We start from the raw sequence: 13,093 nt of genomic DNA, 5'->3' as shown, positions 1-13,093 counted from the left end.
ACCTGGTGGTGGCGACAGCGGCGGAGGAAGAACAAGCAGCCCCAAAGGGCTCCTTTCGAGCTGCTCATCCCTCCGCCGCCACCTCTGCTGCTTGCAAGAGCAGGCATAGGAGCCACGGTTGGGAGAGGCGCAGCACAGCGCCTCTCCCAACCATAGCTCCTGTACTTAGTCATGAAGCAAAGGAGGAACATAATTTAGGAAAGGCAGATAGGAATGGAGATAGGCTTTTTCTCTTGCCCGGGAGTGCCAGAGACATGCTACCTATTTCACTAGCAGCCCCTGTGCAGTTGATTGACCATATTGTAATACATGCATGCCAATGTGTCACAAAGGGTGACTCAGTAACCCTTGTACATGTGTGGTCTCACTGACTAAAATTCAGATTCATGGGAGTAGTGGTGCTCATGGATTCCTTTCCCCACAGAGCAGATGGAACAATGAGGATGAGTTGAATGTCTGTGTTGAGCAGTAGCTCCATGAATTCTTCTGCTGTGCCCATGGACCTTTGGCTTAGGGGAAGAACAGCATGCAAGACAGCCTTCACCCTATGTGGTAAGTCTTGTTTTCTCATACAGTTCGCAGCTTGCTTGTAAAATATTGGTCAATTATTTATTTATTTTCTAGGAAAAAACTGATGCTGGGGAAGGGGGAGTCTGCCACTGAAAAGTAACTTTTCTGTAGTTTTTCCACAGTGAATACTGCCAGCCTTAGATGTAACTTACGAGGTTAGGCAAATCCTGTACATGAAAGTTTTGAGCATGCCTTTGTTTACATGGAAAGATTAGTCACAGGCTTGCAGATGGAGCCTAACAACCAGACTCTTTTCCATTTTGACCCCTATGTGCCACTGCTTGGATTGCAGCCAGTTCTTGCCAGCTGTGAATTTCCCCAATATGGCAGCGTTCCAGTATATTTAGCTCCTGCACAATGCTGCCATCAGGGCTGGGAGAAACAGTGCCAAATGATGGGGGCACAGTGATGTGCTGCTCACAGTTTTCGGCCAGTAAATGTTCCCTTGTGGTAACTGCAGCTCATTGGCAAGGGATGGAGCAGAGCCTTGGCTATCTGCGGCAGCAGCGAGCTCTCTCTGCCATTAATTGACAGCAATAAATACTAATAACACTATTACCATTTGGTAGCAAGTATTCTGTTAAATTAGGGCCAACAGTGGTGAATGCAACATTCAGCCAATTTTCACCTTCCTATATTGCCAGTGAAATAGCTGCACAGAAGAGGAAACATGGTTCCAATAGTCTCCATGGCCCATTTTTAAAAAAAATGTCTATAAAATGCAGTTTAGGGTTCAGTTTAGTTGGGTATTCCTAAAGAGGCTGATGCCCTTCCTCACCATACTTCTGGGAAATTTATTTTCTCCTAAAAAAATACAGGTGTTATGTTCTCCAAAATATACAGTCTTGCAAACAGGGCATAAACTCAAAGACACTATTACCAATGCCATCAAACACACAAGCTGATTGCTGTTTTCAGTGTACTAGTGATGACCCAAATTGGGTGACTAGAGTTTTTGACTGGGGAAACCTGGCTCAAATACCTGTAGAGGGAATGTTGCTAGGTTAGCCTAACCTACCTCACAGGATTGTTATTAGAATAAACTTGAGAAAAGCAACACCCAGAGCTCCATGGAAGGAGAGGGAATACAAATGTGATGTATAAACAAATCAAGCAGGATGCGCTCTGAGCAGATATACAGGAAAACCATTGGTCCCTGCTAAAGCACGTTTCCAAACAGTCTTCAGTGCACACACAGAGCTACATATCTTTCCTCTTATTCATATATACAATCCCACATGTTCATGCATATCTCTTGCTCCTGTTGCATATAAACCTACAAAACCCTTGTCCTTATAAACATATGCAAACAAATGCATACTCTAATCATCTTTCTAAAAACTGAGGCAAAGTTGACATGAAGAGATGGCAAAGCATAGGTTTCTGCCAGACGCACCAAAACTACTGATGCTACATATTCAGTGCTGTTCATACCACATAATCTTTTCTTTCTTTCTTATTGGGTTTCTGAACAGGGACCCTTCATTCTTTCAGCATCTGCCCACACCACACTGAACCTTCCCTGGCTTGCTCACAATCCTTAGATAGTGCAAACCATGGCCCATAAATCTAACATTATCAAGACCCCCCTTGGTTTCTGCCTGTGACTAGGGTAGAAGGCATACACCACAGGAATACCAACTACATATAAGCCACAGGTTAGTTACATTTGGTCTAAACTCAGAGCTCATGCATATCTTGATATGACTTAACCCCATTTATTTATAGAGCTACTTTCAAATGTAGGAGCCTTTGATCACTGTCAGAAACAAAATTATTTACATACAGGTCTTTCATTTTTATACTGAACCAAAATACTTAATTTTAATCTGCAAAAAGTATATATTTAGAAATCAACCCAAATTTAATATGTGAAATCTATTTTAAAGGTATGTGGTGAAATATGATTCCCACAAGTTCTTTCATATTTTTCACTATTGACAAAGCAAGTAAAGTAATTTAGTTTTAGGCATGATAAAACTAATAGCACAACAGTTGGAAAAAAATAGTAAATAGAAATGTAATGGTGACAAACTATGATGTGGACTTTCATGTTATACTGCAAGGAAGAGCAAATGAAAAAAAGGATGTTGTTTGGTCTGAAAAAGCAGAGGAGATTTACGCAGTTCATGCTGTTTTATTTATTTTGGCAAAGAATGACTCGAGCTACCCCAGTCATGCAATCTGCAATTGGCATGCTCACCTGGAAGGTGAATTAACAGTTGTGCCCTCAGTGTGCTCCCAAGTGGCAAACTGGATAGTGGCACACACTTCTGCAAACTCTCCTAGCTTAAAAATTTTTGTGGCTACAGAAGGGAGAACCCAAGCTAATTGTGTAGTCAGTCATTCAAATGCTGCTTTATATTAGCACTTGGGTTAATATAGTGGCAGTGAATACATAGTTTGAAAGAGAGGACCAATGCTGGTTGCTGTCATATCAGCTTCTCTCTGCCACCTGCCTTCAGACTTGCACAGTGGTGTCAAGGCCATTGCCACCACAATCTGGTTTTCTGTATCCAGAAGAAGTGGAAGCAATGCCAGGGAATTGGTCCCTGAAATCATTTTCTTGTTGAAGAGTTGAAAGGCACAGGGATCATTCTCTGAGCTCCTGGGTTCCAAGTGTCAGTGGAAGAATGTGAGAGGAGATGGGCAGGTGACAGGATTATATTGTCAGTGACCACACCTTTGGTAATTGTCTGCGAGGCTGATCTGTGCATTAGACAAGCCAATAAGACCTAATTAATAGGTCTTGCACTCTAGAGCTTCTTGCACTCGTGTCTCCCTGGTCTACAACATCGGTACCCTGCACTGTATTTGTTGATCAACATAGGTATTAGTTTTGTGCATGCAGGGCGGAAGGAGTGCAATAAAGCCTATCTGGTGTCTTAGCGGGAAGGAAATGGAACCAAATATCTTAAATCCATAGTTTTGCTGGCTTAATATCCCAACTGTGTTCTTTTACTGTAGTTATTGGGAGTTTGGAACAGTGGTCATTAGCATTGCTGAGGAAGCAGAATTCCTAGCATGGGAGGATTATCTTATTCCTGTGCCCTAACCCTACTGTATTGAGCACAGGAGAGATGCCATAGCAGAAGCACCATACCTGAGGCGATAATTTCCTTTGCTCATTTAATTTTTAGGGTGACATGAAAGAAGCAGCAAATGTACTGCCCTGTTCTGTCTCTGCATGGGAGCCCACAGAAGACAAGGCAGCCCCTTAGGAGAGAGCAGGCTAGCCATAATCTGTTCAGGTCGGAGTCACAGGACCATGGATAGCTCTAAATTGGTAATTGCTCTGACAAGATCTGGAGCACAGCTAAAGCCTTCCACCCCTCTTTACTCAGGCTGCCCTTCTCAGATTCTGACCACTTCCTGAGGAATGGAGATACTGTATACTTAAAGCAGTAGTCTTCTGGCCTGGTGCTCCCACCTTACTCACTGTAGACACTGATAAGCAGGGCATTGTGAATGTGAGCCCCCCTGGTGTAAAGAGTACTGGGTTCTCCAGGGATTTTATCTCAGGAGGTTCCACTCCAGAGGTCTTTGGTTCAGTGGGATACTAGCTGACAGGTTCTAGCTCAGGCTCAGGTTGGTGTCTGAGTCTAGGTCCAGCATATTTGAAAATTTTGCTGCCAGTCCTCTTAACCTGGCATGCTCCTCCTCTGTGTCAAGCCACTGCTCATGGTTGGGGATCCATGACACAAACTAGCCATTCCTAAAATGCCAATGTTTGCTTCAGCTGAAATATGCTTAGCATACGATAGCTGTATTTGCACATAATAACAACAAAAATAAAATTCAGTGTTCAGGCTTCAAGCACAGCTATGATTGGTTTTAACTGATTATGATGTATGTTCTGGCCCAAACTAGTTTTTAATGTGAACGTGCAGCATGCTGGTACAAAATGCTGAAAAGGTATTGCTCCAGTCCTCCCATGCTCTTGCCATGCAGCTGAGAAACAAGCTAGGATTTCACTTGTTGTGATATAAGAACCTGGACTCGTGTTTTGTTCCATCAAAAGAAACCACAAACAGTAAGCTAAGAACAACTCTTGGTTACCACTCGTGGTTTGTTTGTAGAGAAACAAACCATGAGCCTGGCTCTGGACATTGTGACAGCCAGACTCTGGATTGTTTCCTGGTGGTGTAGCAGAAGTAGGGAAAAGCAGAGCAATAACTTTTCAACAACATGCACCAACACATGGAGTATTCACATTAAATCACAATTGATTTTTATCTGTTTTTAATGTAACACGTAAACCAGGCCACCATCTTTAACGTTTCCTGGTTCAAACTAGGAACCATAGTTTCTTGAAATAGATTGTGAAAGCTCCTCCTCGTGGCCATGTCAGAGGAGGAGCAGGGAAGGGCAAGAGCATGAGGCTTTCATGTGTAGAATGATAAAATATGGTTTAGTATTATATGCAGGTTCGTTTTTGGACTGCTTCACACATGTGTGTACATCACTAAATTGCAAATGGTTCAATGACTAAATTCCTTTTACTGAAAAGTAATTTGCTTAAGGTGAAGTAAGCTATGGTTTGTGATCACTGATAGTACATTGAAACATGTTTGATGCCTTTGATTCCCAACTACTCTTGCTTTCTGCTTATGGCATGCTAGATTCAGGACAATTTAGGTTAAATGAGTTTCTATGAGTAGAGACAATTCAAACATGAGTGTGTACATGGGTGAGCTTGCTTTTAAGTTAGGGAGGGTGTGGAAAAAATCTGTGGAACCTTTCTGGCTCCATAAGAGTGGCTGTAAATGTCCACCTCTCTGGTGCGATCTGAGCTGTTCAACACAAGATCAGTTTATTTCATCAGCACAGCTGAAAAACTATGATTTCTGAAACTATTAGAATAATTTTATATTAGCTTATATTTGTCACCAATGTTGTATTTCAAATGCTGCATTTTTTTGGACAGCAAAGTAATTTGGGGAAATGGTTTAATGTGTCAGTAAGAACGTCAGGCTTTAGAAGTGACCTAGAGGAGACCAGGATTAATAGGATCCTAGTGTCAAAGTTTAATTGCATTTGCCCATCAAGCTTTAATACTGATTTATTAATTGGCAAGATAAAGTATCAAATACCCAATAAGTCTGCCTTTTTTTCTTTACTTATTTACACTTTTGCCAAACTATATAATTAAAAACAACCACACAATTTAAGCACTTAGGTAGGTGGAAAGAAGTTTGGATATTCGCCAAGGGCCACCAAAGAAAGCATTATGGGCCTCCACATCATTACAGTCTCTAACAGAATAAAATGGAGGTTGAACCTACCAAGTATACATTTGGGGCCCATAAGGGAAAATCCTATTTTCTTTTTTCAAGATGCCCTGTTCACTGCGTTTCTTTCACACACCCAGGCAAATCATGTCCTTGGTTTACTATCATATAAATTGAAGGTCTGTCCCTGAAGCTACTCTCAAGAGAAATGTTAAAGGTGGAATTATCAAAGTAACTAAATGGTTTAGGAGCAAAAGTTTCACACATGCTGCTTTAAGCACATTTAAAAAAAAATAACTTCACCCTTGGTTTGTCTGTAATAATAGAAGCTACCTATGGATGTGTAGGTTACAATGAAAGCATTTTGTTTATTTCTAAAATTTATATACCTGCTATTCCAGCCTGTGGTGTACATATCTAAAATAACTTCGTCCAGCAAGCAACACAACAAAATCCAAACCTAATGATGGGACAATGCTACCTTGCATTTACATTGAAAATGCCCATATGTACCTCACTAGACAGAGAAGTGTAGGTCAGTCCTTCTCTCTGGGGAGATACATTTATGATGCAATCTTGGTTTTCACGTGGGGCTGCTCAGTACTGGACAGCATGGTGGGGGTGGCGGAGCTTACCTGAGCTCCAGTCAGTTGCGTTGATGCAAATGTACTGTCAAGGACCCTGGATTTCACCATACCAAGCGTCCCACTGCATTTTCCCTCTAGCTTCTGGTAAGTAGTAGCAACATGACTGACCACAGGTCAGGTGAGCATCCCCTTCCCCACCATGAGAGAGATTTTTACGATCTAAAGAGAAACCAGAGTATGCCATCTGCAACTGGGACTGCTTTTTAAGGAAATACTTCCTGTAAAAATACCAAGGTGGTACCTGTGTGATTGCCTCATTCTGCATGCGGTTTTTATTCCCCACTCCACCCCAAAAAGCCCACCCTCTGACCCAATGAGTACAGGAAATTTTGCTCTTCAGAATTCTGGAATTTTGTTTTGTTGACCTAGTGCAGCTGCAGCATTGGAGGGTTGAATGCATTTAAAAGTACTGTTGATAATGTATTCTTTCATAACACTACGCTTCCATTCCCCCCCCCCCCCGCCTTCCTTACAGTCCCCCCGCCTTCCTTACATCGTTAGAACTGGCCCAAACTATGCATTCTTCTACAGAAAAACAATTTGCTGTGCATAGGTGCAATGGAAGTTTTGTAATCTCAGTGCTAAGGAAAATCTGAGGAAAGTCTGTGAATTTGAGGTAACTCTTGGGAACAGACAATTATACTGAGGCAGTCAAGAGAAATTTATTGGAAGAAGGTTTACATATTCAGTAAACTGTATTCATAATTACCTCTCACATTTCCTGAGATCAGTGGTAGATCTTGGAGGAGGAGGCCTTTAAAGGATTCCTAAATTGGTTTGGGGTTTTTAAACTACAGCCAGGAGGGAGGAAGAAAGGTCTGAGGCACTGGTAAATTTCCAGAGACTCCTGCATAGAACAATGGGAGAAAGGAGGGATTTAGGGTCTTTCTCCCATGATGCCACAGAAAAGGGGAGGAGAGGAAGTGACTTGACATATTTCCAGTAAGTGGGAGGGGAGGAGCTGAAAGAGAAGAAGTGGGAGTGATAGAAGTTAAAGAATGCAAGGGATGGTGGAGATCATGAAGGGAGAACCTGGTTTGCCTTCCAACCCTGAAAACTCAGGAATTCCCTCACCCAGCTAGGGTGTGCATCAACTCAGATTCTACAATCTGCTATCCCAAGTGTACCTCTCAATTCAAATGTAAAGTTGGGAGTGTGATTATTTCCTCACAAGTGGAAGCAAAAGCTCTGCTCAGGAAACATAAATTGGGATGAAAGAAATACCCTTTTGCTAAATTTTTATAGAAATGGTTGCAGATTTCTAACAAAATTTACAAACCCTGAACTTTGCACCTTACATTTGTTATTAAAGTTTTCGTTCCGTTTTTTTAAAAATTAACTAGCTTCACCAAATGCATCTTTATTTCAAGAGAAGAAACAGTTCTATTCAGAGGCTCCTGTTGAAGTAATTCGCAGGTAAACAAGCAAACAAAGTTTGCTGGGGTTGTGCATATGTGTTTAGATGATAAGGACCAGTGATTTCAAAACTCTCAACACTTACTAATGCTTTAATGACCTGATCATAGGCAAACAAGGAGTTGCCTTTGGCCCTCTCTGACAGACAGGTGCTTTTAGGCAGCAATCCTATCCAGCCTTTTCACCAAAGACTCTGTAAGTACAAATGTACCCGCATTACTTGGTGAACCTTAGGATCTTTTCAGTATTGCAGATTATATTCCTGATTTTTTAATCTTAAAATAGAGTACAAAAATGTTTGAGTTCAAACATGAGAAAAATAAGGTAGCACACAGACCAGTTAGTTGGTCTGGACAGCTTGTATATTTCCATCACTGGATATTTTACAGGTAATTGAGATAAAAAAATCCCTAAGGGGTAGCATCTTTATTGGCATAAATTAGATTGATCTTCTCAAGTCGTTTTCTAGTCCTACCAATGATATTTATACATCTAAAGGTATACTCAGTGCTAATGTTGAAATATATGATGATCATGATATTCGCTTTATAAGACAAAGAGCCTAAAATGTAAATGTATGCCTTTGTGATCCAGGACTTTTTATTCTTTCCTGATACTCAGAAAGTGAATGGCAGCTGCAGTGTAAATAAATCAATACTAGTTGTGCTCCATTCCACCCAGGCTGTGCCGTGTTAAGTGCTCAGAGCATGTTTTTTGGTGTCCGTTAAGAGTTACAGTTCAGGCTGGCTCAGTTGAAGCAGGTTTTGGTTCTGCATTGAAAAAGGTATGGCAGTGATATACATGCAAAGCAGTCTCTTTAATAAGAGACTTTGCAGTTGTTTCAGCTCCCTCTATAAATTTTCACACTTAGTATTAATGACTGCAAGTGGCTATGTAAATTCAACAAGCTATTTTATAGTTATTTGTCCTGATTTTCCTCTTTTTATGGACAGTTTAGCTGGAATAAGTTCCAATCACAAAAAACCTCATTAGGAATCTTGAGGGTGAACAAAAGCTACGTTGGAACAACAGCTTCAAACGTCTGTAAGGTTCTTCAAGTTTCAAATAGTGACACAAGTAGGAGAAACAGCACATCTTGAAATGCTGCCGATTAAAATGTGTCTATCAAAAATGCATGCAGTATAAAGAAGAAAAAGGAACACATCTGATCTGTGAGAGACATTCAGGATTGTGTGTTTATTTTAAAAATTAATGCACGAAACCTTAAGGGGAAATGCTGGAAAAACAGCTAGTATTTCTTCTAATGCAAAGCTTAAAGTTTAACCACTGTATGGTAAAATGGTTGGCTATGTTTTGTGCTACTGTATTTAATACCAAGGTCTTGCCCCTGCAATGCAAAGCCATTTTAAAAAAAAAAAATAAGCACCTCATTTTTGAAGTCTGGGGTTTTGTCTTTTAATATTTGCCAGTAAAAATACTTCCTTTCCCCTTTTAGATCTAAAAATGTTAGGATCTAGTGTTTTGTTTTTAAAAATAATAATCTGCAATTACACAAAAAAATGATACAGAGATCCAGCTCACCTTGAAGTCCATTTCCATTTGCACTGGTGCAAGATGGTGGAGGAGAAGCTTGGGGCCTGACAACAGGAGCAAAGGCGCTCTTTTGTTTCACTGCAGAGATGACATTGGCAGGTGAGAATGAGAAAATGCCGTGTGTACTGCTACAGTTTGAAGGGAGGGTGACCGAAGAGGCTGCCATGGTAGGGCTTGACGGCACTACTGCAATAAAGCAAAAATAATCAGGACTCATATTGTGGATTTTATGGCAAACATGGAAGGAAGGGGGGGAAAAGAGATTGATAGGGCCTTGTCTCTCTTATAATAGCGGGGGGAAATTATATATGAAAAAATAAAAAGCTTTGGCTTGCCACACTCTGGATAACAGGCAAACTCTTTTGTGTTGGACCTTGGTTGCAGATTTTGTAGTCCAATCTAGTTCTTTTTTTTCTTTTCTCTTTTAACCAAGATTATTGTTTGGCATATACCAATATATTTGCCATGGTTTTTTTAATTGGTTTTTGTTTGTTTTTTAAATGTCCAGCCTCCAGAGTCACCCCTCCTTTTATCCAGTAGCTCACATTGTAGAAAAACCAAAATAAAGTAAATATATATATATATATATAGTAACAAATAAAGAATCTATGTAATGGCTACATGTACCAGAAAAAGACACTTACTGCCATAAGGGGAGTTAGCTGAAGAGCCATTAAGAAATCCAGGGGAACCAGGTACACCAAGATTGGGCATGCCAGCATTGCCATATCCATTCATGCTGTTGCTGACTGTGTTGTAATTGGACTGCTGAGGAGTACTGCTCGGAACATATCCTCGCGGGGAAACACTGCTTGTGTTGCGACTGTAACCTACTGTGTTAGGTGGAGAGAAAGAGAGAAAAACCCATCCCAAGAAAATGGTTATTATTTAGGGGGGTGAAGGGTTTCCCTTCCGCATCATACATTACACACTTTTAATTGATTGCACAGCTTTGGTCTAAGTTGTCTGCTACTGCCCTATCATCTCTTTACAGTTCAAGATAACCTTATCACGCCAACCCTACTTAAATCATCAAGGATCATTCTGTGTTGCCTCTGCTCCTGGCAGAGAAAGCCAACAAAAAGCTTCCTTCGATCCAATTGTGTCAGCTTCCGTCACATTTGTCTTTAGTGGTAATTATCAGAAGGCTTGGTTGCTGGTTTGTACCAACATGCTGAACGAACTTTCAGCCTTTTCGGGACTTCAAATGCCAAAATTGGCAGAAACAGGAGGGGAAGGGCTAAAAATAGAAAGGAAAGACCAGTTTGCTGCAAAAAGCTGCTTTTTATTTTAATCTTCAATGTTACAACTGATATTTTTACACACTAAATATAAGCAAGTGCTCCCACTGGGTGCCCATGCTTCAGTGAAAACCAGCCTGGATTTATTTATGATATCAATATGACACAAGTAAGTTCAACAGACACACATAATTTGGACAGTAGCAAGAATTTAGTGGCCCTGATCCAGGAACATTACGCTGCAATCCTATTTATGCTTACACAAAAGTTAAGTCTCACTGCGTTCAACTGGACACACTCCCTTATTAAGCACATTTAGAATTGTGGCATCAGACAGAACGTACTTGCTCTGTTGATTTCTACAAGGTTTAGGCACAACTGTCTTTCGCTATATTAGAGGTTAATATGTTTCTAATTAATCAGTTATGTTATAAGCAATAATATAGATTATCATGTTTTATAATAATACTTATGGCTTTCTTCCAAGTAAATGGCCAAAGGATTACAGCACCGAGTAGACATGTAGAAAATTGCACTGTTAATTCTTATAAGCTTTTTGTATTTTATTCAAAATTTTCAATAAAGATTCTGTATCATAAAGCAAAAAATAAACTTCAGTGAATATAATTGGTACACCTGTGGTTAATTGAATGCATGAATCTACTGAAGGAAGAAGGTGCAATATACTGATCAACGTCAATAATATCCAAAACTTTGGATACATAATTATTAAAACTTCACATACCTTGGTCATTAGCTTGTGATGTTTCTGAAACATTAACTGCTAGCTGGCTGCTAAATGAATTTACTCCCATCATGCCAGTATGAGCTGGGGTGTTGGCAAGTGTTGGAATCTGATTGTGATTGCGTGGCACACTGTATAATGCTTCTGCAATATCTGCTGCTCGTTTCAGAATTATTTCCTGCAAAATTGTAAAAGAATTAATTTCAAGTAAGTAATACAGTGTGCTTGTTTCACCACATACTCTAGTTGTGTGGTGCAGGTTAATCTAAGATTATAGTAGGCACTGATGGATGCCAGTGTTCTTGATAAAAGTTTACAGCCTCTTTCATTTGGCAAATTGCTGTACATATTCCTGTAAACCTTACCAGTGGTGACTCTAAAGAGATAAATAGTACAAATATCCCATCTAGCATTTCTGCTAGTGTGGCATTTAAAGAAGAAAAAAGTACTTTACTTGGAAAATGCAGCAAAATTATTTCCAGTAGTTTGCAACACAATACACATTTATCTGCCGTGTAGTAAATTTAGCTAGCGATTTCCATTAGCCACCAATATATTGGACCACATTTAAGCTTGTACCTCTAGTTACGAACTTAATTCGTTCTGGAGGTCCGTTCTTAACCTGAAACTGTTCTTAACTAGAGGCGTGCTTTCGCTAATGGGGCCTCTTTCTGCCGCTGCACCGCCGGCATACGATTTCCGTTCCCATCCTGGGGCAAAGTTCTCAACTCGAGGTAATGCTTCCAAGTTAGCAGTGTTTGTAACCTGAGGCATTTGTAACCTGAGGCGTTTGTAACTCAAGGTACCACTGTATTCTTAATTACCACTTGTGATAGGAAAATAAGTTTGGAAAAGAAAATGGTAAATGAATCTCAATTCTCATTAAGATATTGCTTCATATCACCACCCTTAAGGTAGCTGGGAAAACGATGTGGTGCACTGGAAGAACACATCAATGTTTTGCCAGGTTTGCAAAGGGCAGCTGCCCATTCGCTACATTGTGTGCATGTGACTATATATGCACATGAGAGGACCTACCTGGTTGTTATGGGGCATGCCATACAGGGCTTCAACAAGGTCAGCTGCTCTTTTAAGTAATACTTCCTATAAATTAAAAACAACAACAGTAAATTGCTTTTCACTTAACACTGAAATAGTTCATCAGAACAAAGGCAATGGAAAAACAAACATACCCAGCACTACGAATATGCTGTGGCATCTGTACTTACCGAATACCTGATAACTGGGCAGAGTATAATAGCCTGATGCCATTGTTATATTTAGTTGGAGGTATCACAGAGATAGGAAGGTGTTTTGTTTTGGAAGGAAACAGTGTATGTGGTTTAAAGTCAAAGTTAGATATGAGCCTAAAAATAATAATTCATTTTATATCCAGCTGTTCAATTATGACTGACTAGAAAAGGTGTTTGCTGCTGTAGCATGTAGCTCTGGTGTTGAATTAGTGAAATCAGTGCTTGAGGTTTAATGATGTAGTCTTATGGGTATTAAACAAACAAACACATGGTAGAGATATGAAAGGCACAGGCATCACATTTGGCTGTTAATTCCTAGCACTTTAGTGGTGAAGAACAATAAGTAATTTTCCATATCTTAATTAAACTGGCAGAGTCCTTAAAGACAACATCTCACCCCTAATTCATGCCCCAAATTTGCAAGTGAGTTCAATGC

At 40.1% G+C, this 13,093-nt stretch overlaps 1 protein-coding gene and 1 long non-coding RNA gene across 36 annotated transcripts in view; one reads left to right on the top strand and one right to left on the bottom strand.

Moving 5' to 3' along the window:
* EBF3 (EBF transcription factor 3) overlaps positions 1 to 13,093 on the bottom strand; it is a 184,726-nt gene that overhangs the window by 3,777 nt on the left and 167,856 nt on the right. For 12 of the 33 annotated variants that reach the window (XM_083741035.1, XM_083741036.1, XM_083741066.1 and 9 more), the window contains 5 exons: positions 12,443 to 12,508; positions 11,405 to 11,582; positions 10,063 to 10,251; positions 9,407 to 9,604; positions 6,437 to 6,607 (listed from right to left, as the gene is read on the bottom strand). In XM_083741035.1, coding sequence (XP_083597161.1) covers positions 6,474 to 6,607; positions 9,407 to 9,604; positions 10,063 to 10,251; positions 11,405 to 11,582; positions 12,443 to 12,508 — 765 coding nt within the window. In that variant the 3' untranslated portion in view covers positions 6,437 to 6,473. The remainder of the gene's footprint in view (positions 1 to 6,436; positions 6,608 to 9,406; positions 9,605 to 10,062; positions 10,252 to 11,404; positions 11,583 to 12,442; positions 12,509 to 13,093) is intronic. The other 21 variants (XM_083741038.1, XM_083741039.1, XM_083741043.1 and 18 more) reach the window with 6 other exon arrangements.
* Positions 1 to 13,093, top strand: part of LOC310845691 — an 87,433-nt gene that overhangs the window by 47,614 nt on the left and 26,726 nt on the right. Inside the window, exons 2-4 of one of the 3 annotated variants that reach the window (XR_014564904.1) lie at positions 425 to 552; positions 9,394 to 9,517; positions 10,413 to 11,325. This is a non-coding gene — a long non-coding RNA (uncharacterized lncRNA). Of the gene's footprint in view, positions 1 to 424; positions 557 to 8,817; positions 9,256 to 9,393; positions 9,518 to 10,412; positions 11,326 to 13,093 lie in introns of those variants that run through there. The other 2 variants (XR_014564905.1, XR_014564903.1) reach the window with 2 other exon arrangements.

This window comes from Podarcis gaigeae, assembly GCF_964106915.1.
Source record: "Podarcis gaigeae genome assembly, chromosome: 5".
NCBI classification, from domain to species: domain Eukaryota; kingdom Metazoa; phylum Chordata; class Lepidosauria; order Squamata; family Lacertidae; genus Podarcis; species Podarcis gaigeae.
This window is presented reverse-complemented; position numbering and strand designations above follow the sequence as displayed.